The 27059-nt window shown below is 39.9% G+C and overlaps 1 protein-coding gene and 1 long non-coding RNA gene across 2 annotated transcripts in view; one reads left to right on the forward strand and one right to left on the reverse strand.

Annotated features, from left to right (window-relative positions):
• Positions 1-12268, forward strand: leo1 (LEO1 homolog, Paf1/RNA polymerase II complex component). The gene is made up of 14 exons (XM_061740297.1): positions 1-77; positions 1224-1369; positions 2778-3094; positions 5055-5263; positions 5520-5621; positions 5711-5805; positions 5971-6119; positions 6291-6375; positions 6489-6583; positions 6681-6815; positions 8013-8148; positions 11180-11372; positions 11488-11585; positions 11871-12268. Exons 1-14 carry the CDS (start codon positions 20-22, stop codon positions 12075-12077), a joined length of 2025 nt encoding a protein of 674 aa, XP_061596281.1. The 5' UTR covers positions 1-19; the 3' UTR covers positions 12078-12268.
• Positions 5027-27059, reverse strand: part of LOC133459912 (uncharacterized) — a 25299-nt gene continuing 3266 nt past the window's right edge. Inside the window, exons 2-4 of the long non-coding RNA XR_009784077.1 lie at positions 14558-14610; positions 14105-14231; positions 5027-5267 (exon numbers count right to left, since the gene is read on the reverse strand). This is a non-coding gene — a long non-coding RNA (uncharacterized LOC133459912). The remainder of the gene's footprint in view (positions 5268-14104; positions 14232-14557; positions 14611-27059) is intronic.

Consider the following 27059-nt stretch of genomic DNA (forward strand, 5'->3'; position numbering starts at 1 on the left):
CGTCTCCAGCTCGGGAGAAATGGCGGACATGGATGAATTGTTCGGCAGTGATGGAGACAGCGACAACGAACAGAGAGGTAACAATACACCACGCTGGCATGCTGTGTGTCATGATAAAGTCCCCTCATTAAAGTAATTGCAAGGCATTTCTTTGGGGCGAATTAGAAGCTGGATTTTCACGAGAGATGATCGGTCAAAGCGGAACTTGAACGTCGCTGTGATGTGAATTAAAATTTAAAAAACGACATATCCTTAATGTTTTCTAACCGCCAGCTTCGATGGTCACGACTTGTGCATTTCTTTATTCACTTGGCTGATATCTCAGTGTGTTAGAAGCGGATGTTTCTGTGGTAACGAGACTGAACTCGCTCAACAACAACAATGACGGTGATTTACAATATTCCTCTTGCAAACACTGATACTGAATCATTCCAGTGATCATTAGGAAGGAGATTATACTGTTGCAGTAAAAGAGCTGACACAGCCGGAATATTAAAGTCATCAAAAAGTCATTTTAAAAGCTTGCGTGAATAATTTCCTTTCGTGGTCTGCAACGAAGTTTGACTACTTTTTTTATATATATTTTGAATTTCTGCAAAATTCTTCTTTGCACAATGAGCTGCAGACTCCTGAATAGTTCCCAGGACAGACCCAGCTTTTTAAGAGTGCAGATAAACGGCATTTTCCAGCTTTGAACATAAGTTTTTCTTCTTTATTGTATGAGCAAGGCTTGACATGTTAATATTATTATCCAGCAACGCTTTATGGGTAAAATAAGTTTAAAGTATCACTTTTCTCATCAATCCTCTTACCCTAAGACCATATTGCACATAATAGTTTGTAAGGATTTCTTGGCACGTAAACAGAACTTAATTTTATGCCATAAAATTAATTATAATCGCCCCTTACAAAAAACAAACTAAACCTGAATATGTTGTGTGAACTACATGGGCTTTACAGATAGAATAGAATAAACTTTATTGATCCTCGAGAGGGGAAATTCACTTGTGCAGCAGCAAACATACACACGCTCAACAATTTTTACAAAATATACACGAAAGTATGAAAAGGTATGAAAAAGTATATCCTAAAAAAAATAACCAATAAATAGCTAAGTAATTAAAAAGATGAATGACTGGTGAAATTGTAAACATGTCAAGTAGCTGCTGCGGTCTAAACTACTATGTGATGGAAGTAAACCGGTCTCCTATGCTTCTTTACAGAATCTGGTTCTGGATCCGGTTCAGAGTCGGAGCAGGAGAGACCTCGATCGGCCAGCGATGTGTCAGGCAGCGGCAGTGACAGTCCGCGGGAACGAGATGATGATGAGGAAGAGGGTCAAGAGAATGGAAAGCCCAGCATGAATAAGGTTGGTGTCCTGGCGTACATCACTGAAAGCATATTGAGGCTTTCAGGATGAACTTAAATCAAGGAATCACTCATTCAATCATCAAGTTTATAAATGTAAAACTTATTTGAAATGATAAACTCTATTGGCAGTTATCTGTTTTCTGCATTAAAGTTGCATTTTAAGCATTAAAATTCTTCTTCAACTGCCTGAATGAGATCTGAGTCTTTGGGGTGTAAAGGCATATACGGTAACTTGTATATCTTTAGTTAAACATTTCACCCTGCTTCTTATTACATTATAAAGATGAAATTGAAATCTGCACAAGGAAGCAAATTTACTTGGAATATTAACGTGCATCCGTGTCTTCTGATTCAAAACATTATCAATAGCAAATTATAATCAACAAATAATTTTGTTTAAATGGTGTAAACAGTGCAATGTGTATTCAGGTGCAAAAAAGATTGAACATTTATAGTCCATTTTAAAATGTGTAAAGTACAGGAGATAAACTGAGATCTTAACAAACGTCAGCGTGCTTATTGCAATGCTGGATGTAATTCAGCTCACAAGGTAAATCTGCTTTCTCTCAAAGTTTAATGTTTTAGGGATGTGTGACTCCTTCTAGCAGCAACCTTAAATAATAACTCCCAATGACTTATTTATTTTTGGACTCAAATAAGAGCATAGAGAATGTCAGTGTTAACAGACAATACTGCTCTTATGTCCCGCTCCACATAAAAGGTTTTCTTTTAGCTTTCAGGCAAGAGACTGGTCAAATTTATTTATATAGCACATTTAAAACAATCTCAGTTGACCAAAGTGCTGAAAACACGCTAAACCAATACAAAAATCAACATATATATATATATATATATGTTTTGAAAAAAGTCACTACCAGGATGGTATGGTTTTCAGAACTGTAATCGAAGTCAATGAGGACTATTATTTGGTTTTAACATTTAAATCTTTAAATGTTAACTTCATCTTGATCTATGCTGATACTTTGAGCTTTACTCTTTTTGCATTTCTTCCCATTGTTGTATGGCAGTAAATGCACTTGAGCATTTTTTTTATTTTATTTTTTACAGTTTTGGGTTCTGTAATTGATTTTCTTCATGTATTCTTTTTCAGGCTAATATTAAAGTGTACCGAAATAGTTTTGTCCTCAGTTGAAGGGAAGCAAACCATTTTCTTGTAGAAACCTGATTTTGAAATGCTGTAGTTTCCCGGAGAGTCAGTTGAACAATTAAACTGTGAAGCAAAACGTTTTACTCTATAACAAGCAGGAACTATGCATCGCTCTCATCACTATTGAGATGCCTCGCGCCTGTAGCTGCAGGATTATGTTGATGTGAAGGTTCAGGAAAAAGATGGACCTGGCCACTGCAGCAATGATTGTGATCTGAGCATTTCCTTCCCCTTTCAGGAACTGTTTGGAGATGACAGTGAGGATGATCAACACAGTCAACACAGCCAACACAGTCAACACAGTCAACACAGTGGCAGCGACAACCAGTCTGAGCGCTCGGGGAACCAGTCGGATGCCAGCATGCACTCTGACCAGGGGGAAAATGATCACTCTGATGTAGAGCAGCACAGCGGATCAGAGCGCGACCAGCGAGACGAAGAGGATGATGATGATGATGGGGGCCATCGGTCAGAAGGAGGAAGTCCAGTGGGCAGCGTGATCTCTGGTGCTGGAAGCCCTCATTCTGAGAGGGGCAGCATTCGCTCAGACAGAAGGTATGACACGTGATGGGGAGGAGTGAGGATGCTGCTTACTGAGAGGTTTACCGATTATTTTTTAGTGACGTGCTTCAGCTGGGCCACCCCCAAGTATGCAAAGTCACGTGTAGCTTATTTGTTTGTTTTATAGGGGACAAATGAAGAAAAAAAAAGCAAATAAATACTCTAAGCCTCTGATTAATCAGGTTCAGCTTGAATAATTCTGCCAAAATTTAGTCACGAGCTGAACTTTGGCAAAGCCACACCAACACAGTCAGCAGTAACCCACACCTCGGGCGGTTCCACAATTCCTGAAAGTGACAACACAGCAGTTTTACTTTCTTTTATCAATGCAGAGCAGTTATAGAATCATGTTCAAACAGTTATTAATTTTCATCTTAGATTTAGTTTACAATTAAATATATAATCCATAAAAATGGCAAGACAAAGCCCAATACTGAAGTCCAACCATCATTCCAAAACCCAAAGATGTCCGGTTTGTTTAAGCCACAGAAAAGCAACGAAACTTAACCTTTTAAGCCTGTGATATACTTGCAGTTCAGACCACGTACGCATCATGGCCGCCATGCGTATCCTGCGTTCATTTGACGCGTGGACGTGCACGTTCTCAAAAAGACACTCTTTTTTTTTTTTTTTTTTCTTTCTTCTATTTTGTTTTGTATTTGAGCCATCAGCCTCCTGATATTAGTCAAACTCTTTGACTGTATAATATCAAAATATAATATGTTTGTAATGTTTCACATATAAACAATGTATATATGTTTTTAATGTCGGTGTCTGTAACGTATGTAGAAAATATATGTGGGATTGATTTTAGTCCGGTTAATATGCTCTTGTTGTCAATCGAAGGGCAACTATCAAAACATTTTCAGAGGAAGGCAGGAATAGGATGCCAACAAACGGAACGTTTCTCTACCTGTTGCTATGAGACAAAAAGAGAGAAACACAGAGTTTCTAACATTGATAAACACATACATACATGAAGAGTAAAGAGAGTGGAATGAGGAGAGAGTTTCCAGTGCATCATGGGAGATCCCACACCTATAGTTATGAGCTTTATCAAAAAGGAACAATTAAGCCAAATCTTAAAGGTAGGGTGAGTCTCTGTGTCCTGAATACAAACTGGGAGCTGGTTCTGCAGCAGAACAGTGATACTAAATGCTCTTCTTCCCATTCTAGTTTCTAGGAACCATACGTAAACCTTTTATCTAAGAGCGGGGTCCATTGTTTTGATAATACCAAACAAAGAGGTCTTTAAGGTAAAAGAAAAAAAAAACACTTTTTCCTGAGGGCTTTATTTAAAAGGAGAAGGATTTTAAACTCCGTCCTGGATTTCACGTGAGGCTAATGAAAGGAAGCCAAAATTGGAGGAACATGATCTCTGGCTAATCCTCATCAGAAGTCTCCGTGCAGCATTTTGGATCAGTGGGGACTTTTCAGAATAGTGTTCAGCTTACTAATAAGGACTGTGGTAGTCCAGTCTGAGAGTAACAGCAATCTGCATCAAACGGAGACAGGATGTTCCTTATCATGTATGACGTCCTTATAGAAGAGCAACTTCTGCACTAACTGTTGAAAACTTGATATTAGACCCCAGAGTGCTCTGCGGCCAGGTGGATGCAGGAGCATCAGGCAGCACTGGGGGGCATTATGAAGAGAAGACGGTGTTGAGCTCTAGTGGCACTGATACCCCAGCAGATCAGAGGTGTTTGGACGGCGCCTTACAATTTTAGACGCGTCTTTTAGCACTTTTATGCACGAGTACAAATTTTTGGAAAGAAAGCCAATGAATTTTATGCTTTTATGCTTGCTCGGTGTATCGGTCGTATCAATATCAACAAGCTGTTTAACTGACAGTTTGTTTCATCTATTGAGGATGGAAAAAAAAAAAAACAAAGTCACAACCCAGCCAGTAATTGTTTTTGTGAGATGTTTTATTAGATGTGTTTCGATCCAGTTTACGCAGCGATCCAGGGACGCCACAGTCGGGACAAGTCACGCCTCAAACTGACGGGGAAGCCTCTGGCAGGGAGAACCAATCAGATGATGAGAAGTGGGAAGGAGGGGCTAAGAGCGACCAATCAGAGGACGAGGAGGAGAAACGTCACTATTCTGATGAAGAGAGGGAGAACTCTGATGATGAAGGGCCAAGAAACAGGAAGTCAGGTACCTGCAGGATGTCGTTAAAGATTGAGGAAATGACGCACACAGCCTGGATCATGATGCTCATGGGTTAATCTTTAAACGTAAAGACTTTGCAGATTTAGTGATGAGAATGTTTTATGCTGAGTTCAGTTTGAGATGAACTTTGAAGGCAGATGTTTATGGGTTCTTTCACCATTGTGGTATTTGGTAGTGAAGCTTTTTCATCTACAAAACCACATTTATGTCATTGTTTTTTTTTTTTTTTTTTACTTTTCAGACTCTGCAAAGGGCAGTGATAGTGACGATGACATCATCAGACATAAGCCCAAAGCAAAAGCTGCCTCTGATTCAGATTCAGACAGTGACATTGGAACATCAAGTAAGAAGAGCTCTTATCATATTCAACGTGACATTTTTATTGCTTCTTTCTTTTTTTATCTACTTTCTCTTTTTCATTCTGTCACTCAGAAAAGAAAACTGCAGCGGACGATCTGTTCGGAGAAGCAGACGACATCTCTTCAGACAGCGATGCAGAGAAACCTCCGACTCCTGGACAGCCTCTGGTACGCGTCTGTCCCAAACTATGTTTTTGTTACACTGATCGTCAAGACCCCGCCTGCCCCTCCTTTCCCCGCTCTCTTCAAATAATCTCTTTTTCTCAAATTCATTTCTGATCCTTTCCTATGTGATTCCCCTTATCACAAGTCTTTTTGTGTGTTTTTCTGTAGGATGGAGAGGATGGCATGGACGGAGAGCATGCAGAAGAGGAGCCTGCCCCTGAAACTCGCATTGAAGTAGAGATCCCAAAGGTCAGCACAGACCTGGGATCTGAGCTTTATTTTGTCAAGCTGCCCAACTTCCTGTCGGTGGAGCCCAGGTCAGAACCCCAGCAATGTACATAATGATAGCCACTCTTTTTTTTGGTGATCTCTAAAAGTCTGAGATGAGTAAATAAACAATCAGAAACACAGTGTTTGTTCTTTTTTCACTGGCCTTAGAAGCGGCTCTCTAACTGTATGTTTTATTTTTACTCTCTTTCCTCTTATAGACCCTTTGATCCCCAGTACTATGAGGATGAATTTGAGGATGAAGAAATGCTGGATGAAGAGGGGCGCACCAGGCTCAAATTAAAGGCATGTAGTTGTCCATTTAAGTAATGAAGGCACCATCAGTTCAAGGGAATTGGTGTCAATTTTGGCTAAGTTTATCAGAGGATGTGATCAGAGTTTCGTCTTTCCTCCCACAGGTGGAAAACACTATCCGGTGGAGAGCCAAGAGAGACGAGGAGGGAACTGAATCGCGAGAGAGCAATGCGCGTATTGTCAAATGGTCTGATGGCAGGTGTGTGTTACATTGAGCTTGACGTCAGGGTTGGGACATTGCGAGTATGGCGTGCTCTGCATTTGGCATGCTTCTAAGTTCCCTGTTGTCCCGACAGCATGTCCCTCCACCTGGGGAACGAAGTGTTTGATGTTTACAAAGCTCCTCTCCAGGGAGACCACAACCACCTGTTCATCCGACAGGGCACCGGGCTGCAGGGACAGGCTGTTTTCAAAACCAAACTCACATTCAGGTAATGCACTAACATGCCACGCTGCTGTTCCGACCGGTCTCATACAGAAACGTGCATTTCAAGGCTTAGAAAACGAGCTGTGGGGGATACTCCTCGTCTGGGTGGCTGCCTGACAGCTGAACATGCAGTAAACGAACCGCAGGCTTCCTCTAATACCAAATAACAACAACAACAATAGTACCCCTCATTCTTGCTGCATTCAGAAATGTTCTCTATGCTCTAAGTCCCTGGATCACCTTGTGCAAGCTCTCCAGGTTTCTGTCAGTAAGAGCTGCGTAAGCCTCTTAGTGCCCCCAAGTCCACATGAATGTTCTGTCTTCTCAGACCACATGCGTCTAGCAGGACACTGTCCAAACCTGTCTTAATGCACAACAGCCCTCCAGGCGCCTGCACAGAACAAACTGTAATGTTCTGATGGTGTTATCTTCTGATTAGGGTCTGAAACTGCTCAGGGTTTGCAAGATTCTCGTAAAAGGAGCTTTGAAATTTAATGAAAAAAAATCCTTTGAGTGTGATTGGGGGGAAAAAAGGTTTAAGATAATTTTTTAAGTATTTGCTCATAATGAAGTTCAATTTACGACACTGATGAGGGATTTATAGTAGGGAGACACATGTCATATGAAAGTAAGATATGCACCTTTTGTTTATCCTAACATCTTGGGGTGTTCAACTATTTCAAATTTTACTCGAAGGATCATGAAAATTTTATGATGATTTCTAATATTTTTAGAAAACATCAGAATAGTTGTAATAGTAAAACGAATGGATTGATCAATCTGTAGTTTGGTGATTATTTTAAAATGTCAACAAATATTGGTTTCTATTGTGAAATGCATTCAACTCCACTGAAAACACAGTAAAACTCAAATTTGTAAGCAATAGTTTTTAATTATTGGAGCAATGGAGCAACTTCATGTCACGTGATAAGTCCAAACAAATAATACAATTAATTCAAAATGATTATACAACGATGATACAAAACAATAACTCTTTTCTCTGGTCAAATGAACACATTACATAATGTTATATTGAGTATTTCTGTTCAAAACAAACCATGTGCATGCTTGACCTAACAATGAGTTTTGGTCCGACATCAGATATGCGACATTCATCTAGCTAAAAAGTGTAATAGAATATAACTCTTAAAAGTGAATTATCAATGGCAGCATCATGATGTGTTTTTGTGTGCATTCGCAGGCCCCACTCAACAGACAGCGCCACCCACAGGAAGATGACGCTCTCCCTGGCTGACCGCTGCTCAAAGACGCAGAAAATCAGAATACTTCCCATGGCTGGGAGGGATCCCGAGTCGCATCGCAACGAAATGATCAAAGTAATGCACGCATGCACATTGTCCATCTGTGTTATTCTGTTAATCCTTCCGCTGCCCTGACCTAGAACACATTCGTCACCACAGAGGGCAAAAAAAGTTTGCATAATGCCAGTTGTTGACCGGCCCCAGGCCCGGTTACATAAAAGTGTGACCAAACATGCTTACGTAATGAGGCCTTGCAGTTGTCAGTGAAATGGAAAGAGTGTCAGCATGTCTGCAGGGCTCGTTTTGGGTTTACCGTCAACCCAAACAAGCAATGCTGATAGCATCGTTTAATAGTTTTACCTGAAACAACCTGTGGAGGTTGAATCTGCAAACACTGTCCGTCTGGACTGTGCAAGGTTTTAGTAATCAGGTTAATGATTGGATTTCCAAATTTTTTAAGTCATCCTGGTCTGCAGCTTGTTTTTTTTTCTAGATTGGGCAATGTTATTGCAGTAGGATAGAGCCAGAAAAGCTTCTCCAATTATTATTTGAACAAAGGATGCCTGAGAAGAACGGTGGCCGATTGACCAGCAAAAATTGCCACATGCAGGACGGTCCTTGAGCTGTTCATTCAGTATAGGTGGAGACCTTTCTTCATCCCTTTCACAAATTGCACACTGCAACAGGATAAATTCAAGTTTCAATTTACGGTGCAGACACTAAGCCTTAATTTAAGGGCATTAACATTCACACAAGACGATGGCTCTTTAATGGACTGAATTTATTGTAATTTAGTGATGCTTTGTTAGGTCCTTACTGCTGTTGTCCACAGTTGTTGTCGTTGGTTTATTTTTCCCTTTAGTGTTATTGAGACTGCGATTTTTCTCAGTCTTTTCAAAAATACTCCAGCCTAACGTTTCAGGATCATAACCCAGTGTTTAGCTTCTTAACCCATCTGTGCAGTGAAACTGTTCGGTCAATTTTGCTGCATTTCACTGAATCTGAGCAGATCGTATGTCTACTTTTCTGAGCTGATTCAATTTCCTGCATCTGCTGTTACATCCTAGATAAATACGAGTGAGCTGGTGACACGTGAAGATAATGCCCTTTGCATGCATGCCTGTGGCATCACGCAGCCTTGAGTTATTTTGCAGAATTTTGTATGGTTTAGGTCATGAGCCGTTTCAAGCCTTTTTGATGTTTCCTTATGTCCCCGTTCTTCTGGTACAAGCTTATTTTCATTCAGTCTTAAAGTACTGTTTCCCGTCTGGCATGGCTTTTATGTTCTTGAGACTTAAGGATGCCTTGCTCTTCGTCACGAGTTCTCTGTATTTTCACTAGTAAAGTCTTCTCTTTATTTCTGACTTGGAGAATGATATACTGGATCATGTGATGCTTTTTTCTTTCCCTCAGAACTCCTGATTTAATATTCTAAGTTATGTTACTTGGTAGCTTAAGGATGCCCCGAGCCAGGACTCATTCTACACACTATGAATCCAGAGCAGTGCTTTCCAGATGCAAATGCCACCCTTTAAATGTACTTTAGACATTTCACCTGTTGACTTCATCAAGATGTAACAAAGGAAGTAGCCCAAACCAAGTCCACATGGATTGGTTTTTGAGATAATTGTCTGATTACACCCAGAAAAAAGAGGTTTCTACTTGTTAAATTATGGAATTTTAAAATTTGCACTTGGAGCTCATGTTGCTTGTATATGTTAAATTATAAAAAAAAAAACTATTGGTGTCCAAAACATTCACAAATCTGTAAGAAATTTACTGAGCGAGGAATTTCAATTGAAATCATTTCTATATAATTTAAATATTCTATGAAGCAAAGGAACATAAATATGTGAGACTTAAGGTTAATAAAAGAGCTAATCAAAATTGCAACATAACCTACAGGGAATATAAATCTTGTTTAAAAAAAAATGTTCTTGGTTGAACGGTCCGATTTCATAGTAATTCAGTTGAATTTCTCCCCTGGCATTTCTCATCACATGCATTCATCATTTCTAGAGTCCTGGACACAGGACCAGGACTACTGAATCCTGCTGAGCTCAAGAGCTGCATCCAGTCAAGAAGACTATACAGTGTTAATACAGTAGTCAGCGAGGCAGTAAAACAGATGATTTAAATATAAACCAGCTAAAACCTTTTCATTGACAATTAAAGCAGCTTGTAATGGCTCATTGCTGTGATCCTGTTTCTGTCCAGTTTTCTGTTATCACACTAGTCGTTGATCATAGTTTAATTTGGGCTTATTTCAGTTCTTTTTTTTTTCAGTTCAGCATCAGTTTAAAGTATTTTAACCGTTTTAGAATATTCAAATTAAGTCAATTATATATCTGCTTTTGGTATTGCTTCGGGGTGACCCAGTCGCGATGATTATTATAAACATTTACAAAGTTTGATATTTTCTAAAGCCCCCAGCTTAATAGGGACACATTCTTTACCAAAAAAACAAACAAAACTTTCCTTGTTCTTGACAGCATATAGTGGGCTGTCAGAAGTGACTGCTAGTGACATCACATGACCCAGCGTTGAGTTAAAGGATCCTGGCTTTGCATCATGCAGCGTTTGCCTGTCTTCTGAAGTGGGTGGTGCAGAGCTGTAACATAATTTTCAAAAGATGCACACCCTGCAGGGGAGGGGGTGGAGTCAGGTCAAGCCACTGACTCCACCCCCTAAAACTGGCTGCTGTGAACGGAGCTGTAAAAACACGTCCAAGTGGGAGCCTTGGCACTTTATCTCATTTTTAATTCTAAATCTAAATAACATCTTGGAAAAATTAGTCGACTTTTGAAAAAGGTTATGTCTCTTCACTTGTCATGGAAAGTCTCTTGAAGTATTAGTATATAGTACTTCAGATGGAAAATGCCCTTATTAAATAAAGCCACGGTTATCTTTAGCTGTTACAAAATCTATTCTCTGTTTTAATCTGTAAAATAAATAGATGATCGCAAAAATGTTGAGTGATGAGCCTTTGATTTTGATTATATCTATGTACAAAATGTCAACAGACCAACTGAACGTTGATATTAAGAGTAAAACTGGTGTAAAACTTTGTGCTTGAATCTAATTCATGGGGTGTCTCTCCTGGCAGAAAGAGGAGGAGCGGTTGCGAGCTTCAATCCGCAGGGAGTCCCAGCAGAGGAGGATGAGGGAGAGGCAGCACCAGAGGGGCTTGAGCAGCAGCTACCTGGAGCCCGACCGCTATGATGACGAGGAAGAGGGCGAGGAAGCCATCAGCCTGGCAGCCATTAAGAGCAAATATAAGGGAGGTGGAGGCCTTAGAGGTGAGTGGGTAGTGTTATAAGTGCACTTCTTCTTCTATTCTGTTTCACAAGATTTTTTTAATTTCAAATTTACTGAGGTCTTTTGATCATCATCCTTTTTTTCTGCTCAATTCAGAGGAGCGAGCGAGGATCTACTCATCAGACAGCGATGAAGGCTCTGATGACGATAAAGCTCAGAGGCTGATGAAAGCCAAGAAGTTGGACAGTGATGAGGTAGGTGCAGTGATCTGAAGAGCAGACAGGAGGCAGTGTGAGGCTGGACGCCGAAGGCTTAAAAAGCAAACTCTTCCCATTATCCTCAAGTGAACCAAACAGGACTGGAAGTTCTAGGCACAGATGTCTGCATCTGCAGTGATTTTCCTAAAAAAAAAAATAAATCAAAAGATTATGTTAAACATGCAAGTGTAATTGACAGACTGAATGTACTTTACAGGCTTTTTTCAGAATGTGTGCATTAATCAGTGCTGAATAATCTTCTTGATCCTCTGCTGTGCACAGGAGGGCGAGGGATCAGGCAAAAGGAAAGCTGAAGATGATGATGATGAAGAAATGGCCACCAAAAAGGCTAAGAAATATGTCATCAGCGACGATGAGGAAGAGGAGGAGGAGGGGGAGGCAGAGGTGGAGGCGGAGGGAGAGGCAGAGGCGGAGGGAGACGGGGAGAGGGAGGTGGAGGAGGATGAGGATGAGGATGATGATGAATAATTTACCCTTTTTTTTTTCTTTTCTTTTGTAATCATTCCACTGTATTATCAGTGCACAGCCCACATGGCATTTAAACAGCCATATTTTGTTTTGTATATTTTCCTATGAGCTGTGTGTGGGTGATTGTGTGTTTGCTTGTTTATGTTGTGTACAGCAGAGGTGAGAAATAAAGAAACTGTTGTCTTACGTAACCGGAGCTTTCCCAAGGACCCCGTGTCTTTTTTTAACATTATGAAACATGTATGAATCACACAGTTGTGAGATTATGAAACGTAATGTTTAGTGCTGTTTCCAAATAAAAACACAGCATTAATAGGATGTGTTGTGGGCTAATGAAGACTGAATCTGGCTCACTTTGAAGAAGCTGCACCTGCTGCCTCTTTCAATTGCTTGCACAACAAAATGCATCTCTTTTTCTTTTTTTTTTTAACGCCTTTTCTCATTAAGCTTTGAAGTTGTTGCAGTTCATGGGGGGGGGGGGGGGGGGAACATATCCCTTGAGGGAAAAATTGGAGAATGTAGTTGGAGGGGAAGGGAGTTTTGAAAGAACCTGCAAAACCCACCTGACGGGAGAGACAAGAGATTAGAGGATTTGGGATGTAGACAAAGGAGCTGCAGTGCTGTGACATAAGAGGCTCCTCAGCCATCCTGCCAACCCGAGGAAGAGGAAGGAATAGGATAACAACTGAGACTTAACCCAGCAGAAATTCCTTTGGTGTTGACACAGATTTATTCTGTCATGTTGATAATGGAAAGCACTCCTTTTCCCAAACAATGCTCTCAATACTACTCCATCTCTGCTGAATGTCCAGCACATGCACTACACACTGTTTTCATCCTTCACTATTATAATTATTTCCCTAGATTGGTGTGCATTGTCAAAACATCCTTTTCAGGCGACTAACTGGTTTTCAAACTTTCAGGACACAAGTTACTCATCAGACTCTTTCCATAATCTTGCACAAATGTGACTCAGGTTTCTAGAGTGTATAACATGCATCATCCTTGCTCAATATGTCACATAACACTAACAAGGGGAGGGCATCCCCAGCTTCTATATTAGAAACAATACTGTATAAAGTAAATGCATAAAACAATCATTTACAGGTTCATTGAGAGTAAACTTAAATGGTGACATAGTTTCATCTTTATAAGACATTGTATATTTCTGTATCACGTCTGGGCAACTTCTGCACGAACCGTCAGGTTAAAGCTTCTAGCAGGGGTGGGGGGGTTATACACAGCTACAAGAAACCACTGTGTAAGGCACCCGTGCTGCAGCACTGCAGAGAAAAACTGATGCTGAAACCAGAGATGCAGCTATACCAGGGGATGATAAATCTGTATCTCACAAAAACAAAGGCCCGTTTGGATCCATTGTATCTTTCCCCCTTTGGGCGCTTTCTCAGCTGAAGAATGTGGTTTATTCAGTAGAGGAAAAGCGACAAAGCTCAGTTTACACATTTACACATATGGCTGCATCAAGATGCACCTGCAGCCATATCTTCAGGAGTTTCACGTTATGCACAGAGGCAAAACAATATGACAGCATGATCTATTCTTTAAGCATATTGTTTGTGTTGTGTTGAGGTTTAAAATAATAAATGTGACCTGTTTAGAGATTCTTACCCCTTTTAAGACATTTTTATTTGTTCTGATTGGTGAAGTGGTTGGTCCAAAATGTTAGAATGAGGCAACTACTGATTCTCTGGTTGAGATGTGCTAAATTTACCCCCTACTGGCTCTTCTAGAAAAGAAAAAGTCCTTTATTTAAATGTTGCTGGGGAAACACATTATTTCAATAGCAGATATAAACCAACTACAGAAAAAAAAAAATTATTGAAAAGATAGAAATAACTAACTACAAAATGTAATATATAGGTCTATGCAAAAATAATTTTTTATTGTTACATAAAATCTGTATACCATCCATCCATCCATCCATCCATCCATCCATCCATCCATCCATCCATCCATCCATCCATCCATCCATCCATCCATCCATCCATCCATCCACTTCTGCTGACCCAGGGTTCACGTTGTGCAGACAGCAGCCTAAGCAAAGCAGCTGTTCCCAGCCACCTCCACCAGCTCTTCCAGGAGGATACCGAGACATTTGTTGAACTTGCCCAAAACACCTCTTTGGGCAGGCATCTAGGTAGATTTGGAAGATGAATAATATAGGAGAAAAAGCTACATTTACACCTTTCAAAAGGACTACATAAAACAAAAGTATGGCACAGTAGGATCTCCATTACCTGTTGTGACCCTGCTTAATCTTTACTTGTTTTTTCTTTTCTTCTTTTACTTGTAGTCCTTCATAAACGTTACTTCTTTTATTTTTACTTTAGTCTACAAAACAATAACCCTGGCCTCTACTAAGCTAAGAAGTTCAAATGCTTATCATAAACTCACACAGAGAAATTTACACACACGTGCACACGGGGAAGTTTTGTGTCCCAAGTCCAAGTGGTTGTTACCTCATATGGTGATGATGATCCCACCCTTGACCTCCTGTCTGAGGGGATGCTATCTGCAATGGAAAGGGAATTATATGAGACTTCTGTAAAGTTATGTTGAATCATGAAATCAAGTAAGAAAAACAGCATGTGGATGAATTTTCAAATTTGCTTCATTTGACTTTAAGTAACAGAGGAAATCCCTGCATTTCAAACTAGATATCTGTATGGACCGGCTACATTATGTCATGCAGCCAATAGTTTGAACATTTTACACCTTTTACTTGGGGATCTTTATATCTTGAATATTTTTGTCCATATAAAAAAATGTGTGTAATTAGCTGTGTATTAACTATAACACATATTGTCTTCTATTCTATTCTATTCTATTCTATTCTATTCTATTCTATTCTATTCTATTCTTTTCTATTCTAATAGAAAGTATTCAACACTAAGTCAGTGCTCCAGCTGTTAGAAACCAAATGAGGTTGGATGAGGTGAGGTATTGTGACTTGATCCCTTTTAAGCTGCACAGTAAGAGGAGAATGCCGAGAACAACAGTCCTGGTTACTGATTCAAGTTCATCTGCCATAATGACGCACAGTGTCGCACATAGAGGCATTTAACTTGGTTCAGAGAGATAGATTTCAACGCTCCAATGTAGCTGGTTTCCCAGCCCTGTCCAGACTGAACTGGCTGCAGCCACCGAAAAAAACAACACTGCAAAAACACAAGGTGATTAAGTAGGAGTTACATAAAATGCCTGCATTCTCTTACTTGACAACATCTTCTCCTAGTGGAAATGACAAGAGGTTTATGTAGGACAGCAGTTTTTAAAAGAGGTTATATAGTTGTTGTTTTTCTAGTACTGGTATTTGTATTATGTGCCTACTTTGCAACGCAGGTGCTTTTACATGTATCATCATGGTGTTCAGTATAGTGCATGCAATATGCGTGCTATACAGGGCTTAATGCACATTTTGCATGTCTTTTCTCTTTAAAGAGAAGGTGGCGTCAGCAGTGGAGTGTGCTGCGTTATCTCAGACTGCAGTGTGTTATGTAAACCCAATTCCACATTGTAAGAAGGAGAGGAGACGAGACGAGAGGAGAGGAGAAGAGAGGAGACGAGAGGAGTGGAGAGAGGGCACTGCTACACACTGTCAGCATGATTGAAAGAGGTGAAGCAGAAGGGAGGGCTGCAGTATTTTGCCCTCTTTCTGTTTCCTCTCTGTAGTCATTTTATTTTCTTTCATTGCCATTTCAGTTTTTCTACCCAACAAACAAAATCAGACCTTCAGTCGACTTGGCTCTGTAACACCCTTATTTCTGTAATAGAGGATGGAAGAAAAAAGCACATAGCCCTGCAGGCAGACTGAGACATGGCTGGGCCACTCGGAGGCTGTAATTCAGGGCTGACTGGCAACTGTTCAGCCATTAGGTCAGAGAATAGCATGGCCGGGTCAGTATAAGGTCAGATTTACAAGGAGTTCCTGCGTTTTCATTACTCTGTTCCTCGTTTGACCACTTCACAAGTTCATCTGAGGATTTGTGTCGAGGAATGACACATGCATACTTGAAATGCTGCAGTTTTTCTTTGTGCATATCGGGGTACTGGACTCATGCCTTGGATTTGCGCCAGAATCTGCGCAAAAATATCACACTTCATGATCTCAGCAGATCGTCCTGTACCACCTTCTAGTGCTTAAAATAATAACTGTCTCTCCGTCTGTAATTTATGATGAGATTTATTCACATTAATGTTTGTACTAGTATATCGATTTTCTCTTTGCAATAATTGTACGCTGTATAGATGTTAGACAGCACAGGAAATCGTTCTTGTTCACTATCCCACCACTGACTTGAACAATATTAGCTTCTATTATGTGAAATCTCTAGAGCGACTATTTTGAATCTTCTGGGCATCTATTTTAAAATTTGTTGGGGGTTTGAGATAGACAGCTGGGGACATGTCTGGATATGAACTGCTCGTTCTAAGGTGAAAAAAACACGACTGGAGGCTGATAATTGAAGCGCACGTCAATATTGTGTAACATCACCCTAAAGGGACAAGATGAGTGGCGACTTACAGTTCCAGTGTACTGGATTTAGGGAGATTTACTATTCATAACAATTTCATTTGAGTAGAATTACATGAAAATAAGAATCATTTGCCGAGGAATAGGCGATTTGTATTTGATGGGAACACAAATGAACCTAGAAAGAACCAAACATTGGCTCTGGGGCAGGCCTTTGGAGTCTGTTTACCTCAACCATGGATTGTGGGTGGGGGCGGCTAATAATAATTGGTTACAGTTTACAGTTTGTGTCACTACATTTCATTATAATCATTTCAGTTGTGCAATTATCTATCTAAGTCCATTCTTTGCTGATATGAGACAAAACCTTTGTAAAAGTAGGATTCCATTGGCGTGCTTCATATATTTTATACTGTAAAATTCAGTAATACTTTATTAATCCCTCAAAAGAAATTAATTCATACTTCAGTCATAGTTACAGTTGTATAATATATACCCTATTGACACGTACTTTACGTTTTATTCAATATAATTTAAAATATACCACTCTTTTGGTCTGGTTTGAAGATGTTTTTCAGGCAGGGAGTGTTTCTAAGAATAACTGCATAAATAGGAATAGCAAATGTAAATGTTGTATTTTGTTTAATGAAAATAATCACAACACATTTTTGCTGAAAATTCTATATATTATTGTATCTCTAATTTTATGTCTTTTACTTTAATCTTCTGTAAGAAGAATTAGTCTAATTATACTGTCAAAATAAACGCATCGCTGTCCACTTTGGTCTATAATTCATATAAACTACCTCAATGACACTCTAACTCGATGTACCCTGCTTGTATTTCATAGCTCGGCGCCCTTTAGCCCGTCTCAGTGTGTCCCTTTCCCCTGCTGGTGCTTACATAAGAGGCTAACAAATAAAATAGAAACATAATACTTTACTCTCACAACAGGATCCTCACAGACTCACACAAGACAGTGACCTGGAGACTGCTGTGAGGTTCTTAGCTGGAATATTTTCTTACGCACAAGCAGGTGTGCATTATTAACACACTCAAACACACACATTTGCACACACATACACACGCCGCACAAACAGGATTGTAACAATGCAGTATCATCTGTTTTTGTTCCCTTTTTCTTTTTTCTTATGACCCCAACAATTTGGGTCAGCATGTTCCCTTGAAGGAACAGGGCTTAATCTGTAAACAATGAGTTACCTTCAACTGTGAGCTGCTCTGGACAAAGATTATACATGAGCTTTTCTACAAAAAAAAAGGAATAATATGCAAAGATACATATACATATATAGATGTACATGTTTGTCCATGAAATTATTTTGTTTTCAGAAGTATTTTTCCTTTTATTTACAACAATTTCATGAGAACGAATACAAAATGTCTTATTCTAACTAACAGTGTATAAAGAAAGAAAAGCATGGTCACTCATTTCTCACTCATTTACAGATTTTTGTAAATGATCAATTATTTTCTCTTTAATCCCAGTTTTAACCTAGCAAGTTAACCCTACATTAATCCCTCACATATTTGCTGAGTTATAACTGTAGGAATTAAAGTGCTACCTACTTTACATGGAGTCTACATTTATAATAACAAGCAAGATCACTTTAGAAGGAAGGCAAAGTTTTAAAGATGCAGGTGGAAATCAAATCCCCCGGACATTTGATGAGAGGGTAATCAGCAGACCGAGACTCCCTGAATGCAATTATGAGGCAGAATTTGGTAACGTGGAGATTTGAAATTAAGGTAAACTTGACTTGTACATTTGAACAATGAACGAACCTTGGAAGGGATCCCCCTCCCTCTCTGCTGTGCTTCAGCTCTGCTTCTAAAGCCCCTTCTTGCAAAGGAGGATATCATACATGGAGAGGCTCGTAACCATGCCAAATGCAGAAGCTGCAGTGACTGGCATGGGTTGATAACTCCTCTCGGATTTTAGGCCTGGTAGATTTGTATATGACAAGTACAAAGATGAACCTTTTTACAAAGAATGCAGGTTGCAGCATATATGAAATGGTAACAAACAAACAAACAAACAATCACACAGCACTGACTAAACATCAAATGTTTATTGAAAAAATAGTAAGTGTGCATCCATAAGGGTATGACTCTAAGTGTGGGTTAACAATATATGCAGATTCTGACTGAAAAACTGAACAGGTGATGCATAAACTGATAGAAAAACAAACTAAGGTAGGAAGTGACACCCGCAGGACTTCATGAGGGCAGTAATAAAAGCTGAAAAATAATAAAGGACAACATTCTCACACAACCGTACACAAGGAAGTTTGTGGAAATATGTTTATGTAAAATTACTGATCAATTTAATGCATTTTTAAAGATAGAAATTTAAAAAATCTAGGAAAGTAATTATTCTGAAATGTTCCTCTAAAAACAGTTATCTTTTACCAAGTTTTTTTACGTCATGGGGAAGTGGCTCTGCTTTACTGTGGTGTATAACTGCAACTTTAATTTGTTTACGTTATTATATTGCAACTTTACTCACCGTTAATTTCGTGTTGGTGCAGGTTATACAAACTCTGTCCTTGGCAGACCAGGCCAGCACTTTAAATCTGGACATTTAATGCAATAGTTTCAATTTGTTATACTGGTGCTTAAGGATCTGAATAATTGTATTAATGCCGGTTGCTCTGTAACAAAAAGTTTAAGGGTGTACGTGCACTCACACACAGAGTAGAAAATACTCTGACAAAGTACTCGACTGAAGTGTCATGTCTGCCCCTTGTGTAAACATCTTTACATAGGGGCTGCGGTGGGCATAACAGGGAACCAAATGGTGAGCTGCATGGTGGAAGTACGTGAATTGTGGGCTGTAAATGGGTGTGAAAGTAAAGTGTACTCTTCCATTTTGCAAAAGGACACTAAGTTATATGTTGAAGTTGTGTTTGGCCTTGAAGACACTGAGCGTTCCTCCAAAATGAACCCAAGCGGTCTGACAATGTTATATACGGCATATTCTCCATCAGCTTGTCCAACCTGTACAGGGAAGCTACTGTATGTAGTTTGCTGCATGTTCTTTATATCTGTGTCATTTCAGTTCTGACACATGGAAAATTATGAAATAGAAAAAATGTCCATGCAGATGGTCATGCATTGTGGGGGTTTTTTTGTTTTTTTTTTAGACAGTGATTTTCAAGTAATGGGTATCAATCAAAAGATTGTCTTTTTTGTCTTTTTCTACATCTTTTTCTTTTTCTCTTGTTAAATTTTCTAGACCCAGCCACTCTATTCATAATGGTTAAAACTAACCAAGTATGTGAATACACCTCCAAAAAACTCCTTTTTAACCAAATAGCTCAAAACAGACTCCTTTGCATGTTAAAATAGATACGCTTTGAGCATAAGTATGAAAAAGAATGTGTCTAAGACCATATATCTATAAATCACATTTCAAAACATTTTAACAAATTACAATTAGACTGGGCTGCAAAACAGGGACAATTCCAGTAACATATATTGTGTTGTGCCTGATTTCATACAAATGATATCCAAACATTTAACTCACATAATTGGGAACTCTTGGTATTACCACTTTAAAGTTGTTCAAACTTGAAAAAATAAAATAAAATAAAAAAGAGTGGAGAATTAATTTTTGTGTTTTCTCAATCAGTTAAAAAGAGGTTTCATGTGAGAAAATACCTTTGCACCAATCTTCTGCAAAGTTTGCAAAATACAAAATTTGTATTGATGACAAATGTTTAAGCCTTGACTGTAAAAGGTAAATAATTAGTCTGAAGCTTTAAAAGTCAGCTGAAATTTTGTAATAAATATAAGCCTAAAACACTATTGCTACTTTTCACAACTTCTATCTATTCATTTTGTATTTAATGCATGTGAGATAACAACTTATTGCAATGCATACTCTTTAGTGTGTTCACTGGGGCATTAGTAGCTGTGCACTGTTTAAAGAAGCTAAAGTAGGGAAATGCAGGATCCATACCGATTGTTTTGTACATTAAATAAAAGAGAAGGAATTGAAGTGTGGCACTGAGAGAGAGAGAAGTAGCCTGCTGTGGAGGAGAGTAGGGTATGGGAGAAAGGTGCAGCAGTGAGGTGTGGACTGAGAGCACACCCAGTCTCTTCGGCCTGCGGTATTTCAGAGCTTGCTGCAACTGAACCACACAAGAACACTCTGCCTCTGACCTTCAGTTATCTAACCACCCTGCCTGCACCATGCCAAGCCAAGTCTCCTTCTCTCTTGTCCCACTTGACTCATCTGTTGTCCACTCTCTCTCTCACTGATCTCGTTAGATAAGCATCCTGCACATACCGGGATGGTATGCCACATTTGCATTTGTACAGTTCAGCAGTGACAGAGTGACAGATTAACTTTAGTGAATTCTGATTTGCCTCGAAAGCTGATTCCCTTTACTGCCTAGTTTGTGTTCCCCTCAACTTCTTTGTTTTTTACTGGTACTGAATAAGATTTTCTCCACATTTCACAACTGTTACAAAAGTTCAGAGTCCTTGACAACAGACTAACACTGAAAGAAATCTGAGGAAATCTGAAACAGTTGCTGTTACAAACTGTGTTAACTGGTGTAGCGAAGCAAAAAGCAATATTCCTTTTTTTTCTCAAGTCAAGTCAGTGTCTTTCTCTCTTCGAAAGAGTTTCTTTCGTAATCCATTCAAAAACCCTTACAAACAAGTCCAATCTCCCCCCCAAAAAGTGGGACTTTGTGTAAAATGAATCAATAAAAACAAAAAGTGAGATATGGAAATTTCCCCCATGATTTATTCATACTCATTGGCTCCTACCATAAGCTTTTGATAGCTTCTCCAGGAGACCAATTCACATGTGTGTGTGTGTGTGTGTGTGTGTGTGTGTGTGTGTGTGTGAATCAAATCAAATCAAATCAAATCATAAAAGAACATAGAAATGTCATCAAATGTTTTAATTAAGAAAATGTACCATTTTAGGAAGAACAAGAGCAAGAAAAAAAAGATAATTTTGAATTTAATGGTAGCAACACATCTCAAAACAGTTGGGACTGGATAATGTGTTTTGTACTTTGTGGCATCTCCTCTTCTTTTAACAACAGTCCATTTACATCTGGGGACTAAGAAGACCAGTTGCTGGAGTTTTAGGAGATAAATATCTGATTCTTGTCTGATATAGAAATTGATCTGCTGAACAGTCCTTTGCCGTATTTTTTGTTTCTTGCCGCTCCAGTTGTTTTCAGTTGGTAAAAGATCTAAACTACAGACAGACCACTCCAGCACCTACACTCTACTACAAAGCCATACTTTTGTAATAGAAGCAGAATGCAAGATGCTAACCCTAACCCTAACCTTCCCTGAAAAAGGTCTTGTCTGCATGTTTGCATCTAAAATGTGTTTTCAGTATAATCATACCCCCATAATGGGTCATTTCTCCTCCTCCTCCTCTCTTTCCTTGTGTGCATTTTGTTCCCTGCTCTCCCATCTCTTATGAGTCTTTCCTTGTCTGTCTGTGAAGTGTGGGTGTGTAGACGGAGAGTCTGGCCTAGCTGGTGGCACACCTAACCTTCATCATCAATCATGTACTGCAGCCTTAAAGCTCCAGTCCTGAGTGTCAATCCTTACCAGTCTACAATACTGTGCAGTTGTGCAGCCACAGAGAGGTTTCTACTGTCACCCTTGTTTGTATTTTGCTCATTCTTGTATTTAATTTCCTTTCTCACAGTCCTGCTTGATTTGGTGAACCTGCCTTTGCCATTCACATTTCAGTTTGTCCTCCTTGCTGAAGTCCATATTAAATTAGCTTAACCCTGACAAAATCATTTCTGGATGATGCTCACGTAGGCTTTCCTCCTTGTATTTAGCTATAACCAGGATTTGTGGATGGTCTGAGACAATTAAAGTGTTCCTCAGTCCACTTCCAGTACAGGAAACCACTGCCTGTTTTTAATGCAGTACCACCTGAAGTCCCAGTGATCACAGGCATCGTTTAAATATGACCCTGTCCCGTGCACTCCGATATTTCTCCAGATTCTCTGAATCTATTGCTGTTTTCCATTAGAGATAATGAGACATACAAAGTCTTCACAATCTTTTAATGAGGAATATCATTCTGAAGTTGTTTGATGATTTGTAGAGAATATTTTTAACATTAACATATTTGCCTCTCTAAGAAACTCTTTTAATACCCAATTATTATTTGACCTCTTGCCATGTCCCGTAATTAGTTGCAAAATGTTCTTTCAGGTGTTTCTTTTTGGTAACACTCAAGTTTTGTCTTTTGTTGCCTGTTTTATATGTTCTGTTGCACACAAGAACTGGATTTATGGTTATCAAATAAATGCATTCTGTCATTTTCTTTCTTTCTTTCTTTTATTCTACAGTGTCCAAACATATTTAAAATTTGGTTTATATATAATATATGTTATAAGTGCATACATAAAACACATTTTTGCACATTTTGTTTATATATCCAACAACATTTATATATAATATTTACCTTGGAAAGTTTACATTGCCGGGAAAGCATTTCAACTTTGAATTGATGACCTAAAGTCTCTATCAGTATGAGAACAAACGGTGACTTGTTGATTATTTGCCAACACGCTGAAAAATATTCATGGGACACTTGTCGTTTAGATGCCTGCTTTGATTGGTTGATGTTTAATGGGCTGTTATCTTTCATGTGCTGCAGTTACAAACAAACGTCACATGTTGCAATGAGGAAGGAACCAGTTTCTGCTGGACACCTTTTTTCCCAGACAAAACCGCCCAGATAGGGTATTATCTGGTTATAATGCCAGGTGTGTTCATGTATATGAGTGTTTTTCTTTTCTCTCGCAGTCAGTGGCACAGTCAGTCAAACTTGACATAATATAAAGTCTAAATACCAAAGTTATTTCATTGTAGATTTTTGCAAGTTTCTTATGTAATGATTCTTCTCATAAACACCCCTTTCACCACCTTAGACCCTAGTTATGCAACATACACTCACCGGTCACTTTGTTAAGTACACCTGTCCAACTGTTCATTAACGCAAATTTCTTTTTTTTACCTTGTCTGCACATATTAATGACTGATACCATGCAGGTAAAAACCAAAGGCATATATATGTGCATGATTGCTATATTCAAAATATATATATATACGCCTACATACGCATACACATACATACATAAATATATACAGTACATACAAACCCAGTGATTTTTTTTTATTTTTTTTGGGTGGGGTGACGACATCCACTGCCAATCCAGGAAGCAGGAACACACGGAGGCACACGTCAAGCACTGGAAATCTGCAACAAAAACCACAAACAAAACACAAAACCAACAAAACCAACACGGAGCTGACCAAAACACAAGCAGCAATCAACCCAAATCACAGTCTGAGCTAAGCTACCACTAACTAACCCCAAAAACTACAGAGCAAGCATGCAGGTGAACAAGCCAGTGTCTATGTCTATGTGTGTGTGTGTGTGTGTGTGTGTGTGTGTGTGTGTGTTTGTGTGTGTGTGTGTGTGTGTGTGTGTGTGTGTGTGTGTGTGTGTGTGTGTATGTGGGCGTTAACGCAAATTTCTAATCAGCCAATCACATAGCAGCAACTCAATTTAGACATGTAGACATGGTCAGGCGATCTGCTGCAGTTAAATGGAGCATCAGAATGGGGAAGAAAGGTGATTTAAAGGGGACCTATTATGGCATCTAATCCCTATTTTAAACAGGCCTTGAATGTCTTAAAAACAAGCTTTTGATTGTTTTTGCTAGATAAATTAGAAATTCAGCCTCTGAGCCATCTCTTTATCTTCCCATTCTCTAACCTCATTATCTATGAGGGATTCTGAGTGGGCGGGGAGGCTATGATAATGAGGCAATGTGCTGATTGGCTGCCTGAATGATGCGATACACCACTATGAAAAAATGGCGGAAGCTCCGGCCGGCGGAGTTACACCGTGTCTGTGTCCTCACCGTGTCATAACTGCATGTGATGCGAGCGAGCGTCAGCGACAAAATCAATTCCATTGCTTTATTTTCTATTGGACTGTCAGAATCAGAATCAGAATCAGAATCAGAAAGGGGGTTTATTGCCAAGTTTGTTAACACACACAAGGAATTTGTTGTGGTGATTGGTGCAATACAGTAAAATAAAAAATAAAAATATAAAAGCAAACAAATATATGGAGATAAAATAAGAGATAGAATAAAGTAAAATGTATAAACAGAAATAAACAGAAATGTACAATATGAGGATTAAAAAGTGCCGGATATGAGTCTTTACAAAAAGTGACGTAGGATAACAGATAAAATGTATAAACAGAAATGAACAATATAAACAGAAATGTACAATATGGGGTTTTTAAAGTGTCGGATGTGAGTCTGTACAAATGTTACGGGGTTGGAATATTTACGTTAATGTAACGTAGAGTGGGATGGGGGGGCAGTCCGTAGTAGTCGGGGGGGAGGGGGGATCGGGGCCTTGTTGACGAGGACAGCTGCAGACGGGAAAAAACTGTTCTTGTGGCGTGAGGTTTTGGTCCTGATGGACCGCAGCCTCCTGCCAGAGGGAAGAGTCTGAAACACTTTGTGTCCGGGGTGGTGTCATGAACAGTAACGGGAGTTCAAAGATGACGACCACGTCGACTCAATTCGGCATTAACCAGGCCGTTTATTAACCAGAGAACCACGCACACGATACATATACCAGCTTGTTATGAACGCACTCTGATGACGTCATACTCCGACTACGGGAGCCCCTTTGTCGCTCATCATCACAGGTGGGAGGGATCTGCTGCAATCTTACCTGCACGCTTCAGGGTCCTGGAGGCGTGCAGGTCCTGGAGAGATGGAAGATTGCAGCCAATCACCTTCTCTGCAGAGCGGATGATACGCTGCAGCCTGCTCCTGTCCTTCACAGTGGCAGCAGTGTACCAGACGGTGATGGAGGAGGTGAGGATGGACTCAATGATGGCCGTGTAGAACTGCACCATCATTGTCTTTGGCAGGTTGAATTTCTTCAGCTGCCGCAGGAAGTACATCCTCTGCTGTGCTTTTTTGGTGAGGGAGGTGATGCCGCAGCGACGCAGCGACGCAGCGCTGCGCAGCGCCGTTTTGAGCTGAACATTTGTCGGACACCCTGCTTCTATTTTCTTCCTGCCGCTCGCGTTGAAAGCCGGTTGAAAGCGCTGTAGGAAACGGTCACGGATGAGGAACGGCTGATCCAGTTAGTTGGAATGAGAAGTTATCTCTATGATACCTCCTCATTTCACTACAAAAACCTCAATAAAGTGTCAGCTGGCTGGAGGGAGATGGACAGAGAGTGTCCGATGTCACGCAATGCGACGCGATAGTCAGACGCTCGCATGCAGTTACACGGTTTTATAGTTGTGGGCGTGGTTTGCATTTTGGTTACGTAACGAAAATCAGCAGAATCTGAACGGCTCATAGAAGTCACATCACACTGGATGGCTCATCCGGGCGGCTGTACAGACACTGCAGAATTTGATTGCTTTCCTCCTTCTCTGAGTTGGCAGGCTGAGGGGAGACCACTTTATATATGTTAAAGCAAGAAAAAACGTGTTTTTCATATTAGGTCCCCTTTAAGTGACTTGTGGTATATTTGTTGGTGCCAGACGGGCTGGTCTGAGGATTTCAGATCATAGAAAGGCAACAGTAACTCAAATAACCACTCGTTACAACCAAGATATGCAGAGGAGCATCTCTGAACGCACAACACGTCCAACCCTAAGGTGGATGGGCTACAGCAGCAAAAGCCACTCCTGCCACTCCTGTCAGGTGCCACTCCTGTCAGGAAACTGATTTCGCACAGGCGGAACAAAATTGAACAACAGAAGATTGGAAAAACGTTGCCTGGTCTGATGAGTCTTGATTTCTGCTGCGACATTTGGATGGTAAGGTCAGAATTTTGGTGTCAACAACATGAAAGCATGAATCCATCCTGCCTTGTATCAATCAATAGCACATCCTGAGTATTGTTGCAGACCATGTCCATCCTTTTATGATCACAGTTGACCATCTTCTGATGGCTACCTCCAGCAGGATAACGCGCCATTTCATTAAGCGTGAATCATCTCAGACTGGTTTCTTGAACATGACAATGAGTTCACTGTACTCCAATGGCCTCCTCAGTCACTAGATCTCAATCCAATAGAGCACCGGACAAATCTGCGGACAAATCTGCAGCAACTGCGTGATGCTATTACATCGATATGGACCAAACTCTCTGAGGAATGTAACCAGTATCTTGTTGAATCTATGCCACGAAGGATTGAGACAGTTCTGAAGGCAAAAAGGGGTCCAACCCAGTACTAGCAAGATGTACCTAATAAAGTGGCCGGTGAGTGTTTATGCTTTAGACGAGCAAGGGAAGCAAAACACTTGACGTTGGGAATGCACAGCGACATGTCACCTCTGAATTACCCTCGGGGCCCGACACAGCCTGAGCTTTGAGTTAGTGTTTTGGTAAAGTAGTGACCTTCGTTCCCCTGC

This window comes from Cololabis saira, chromosome 2 (genome assembly GCF_033807715.1).
Source record: "Cololabis saira isolate AMF1-May2022 chromosome 2, fColSai1.1, whole genome shotgun sequence".
NCBI classification, from domain to species: Eukaryota; Metazoa; Chordata; class Actinopteri; order Beloniformes; family Belonidae; genus Cololabis; species Cololabis saira.

What these genes read in the sequence shown, in the direction of transcription:
- leo1 (XM_061740297.1), top strand. Translation starts at nt 20, where the DNA reads ATGGCGGACATGGATGAATTGTTCGGCAGTGATGGAGACAGCGACAAC. An exon ending in AGCATTCGCTCAGACAGAAG is followed by an intron (nt 3,095 to 5,054) that starts GTATGACACGTG and finishes GTTTCGATCCAG; the next exon opens with TTTACGCAGCGATCCAGGGA. An exon ending in ATCGCAACGAAATGATCAAA is followed by an intron (nt 8,149 to 11,179) that starts GTAATGCACGCA and finishes CTCTCCTGGCAG; the next exon opens with AAAGAGGAGGAGCGGTTGCG.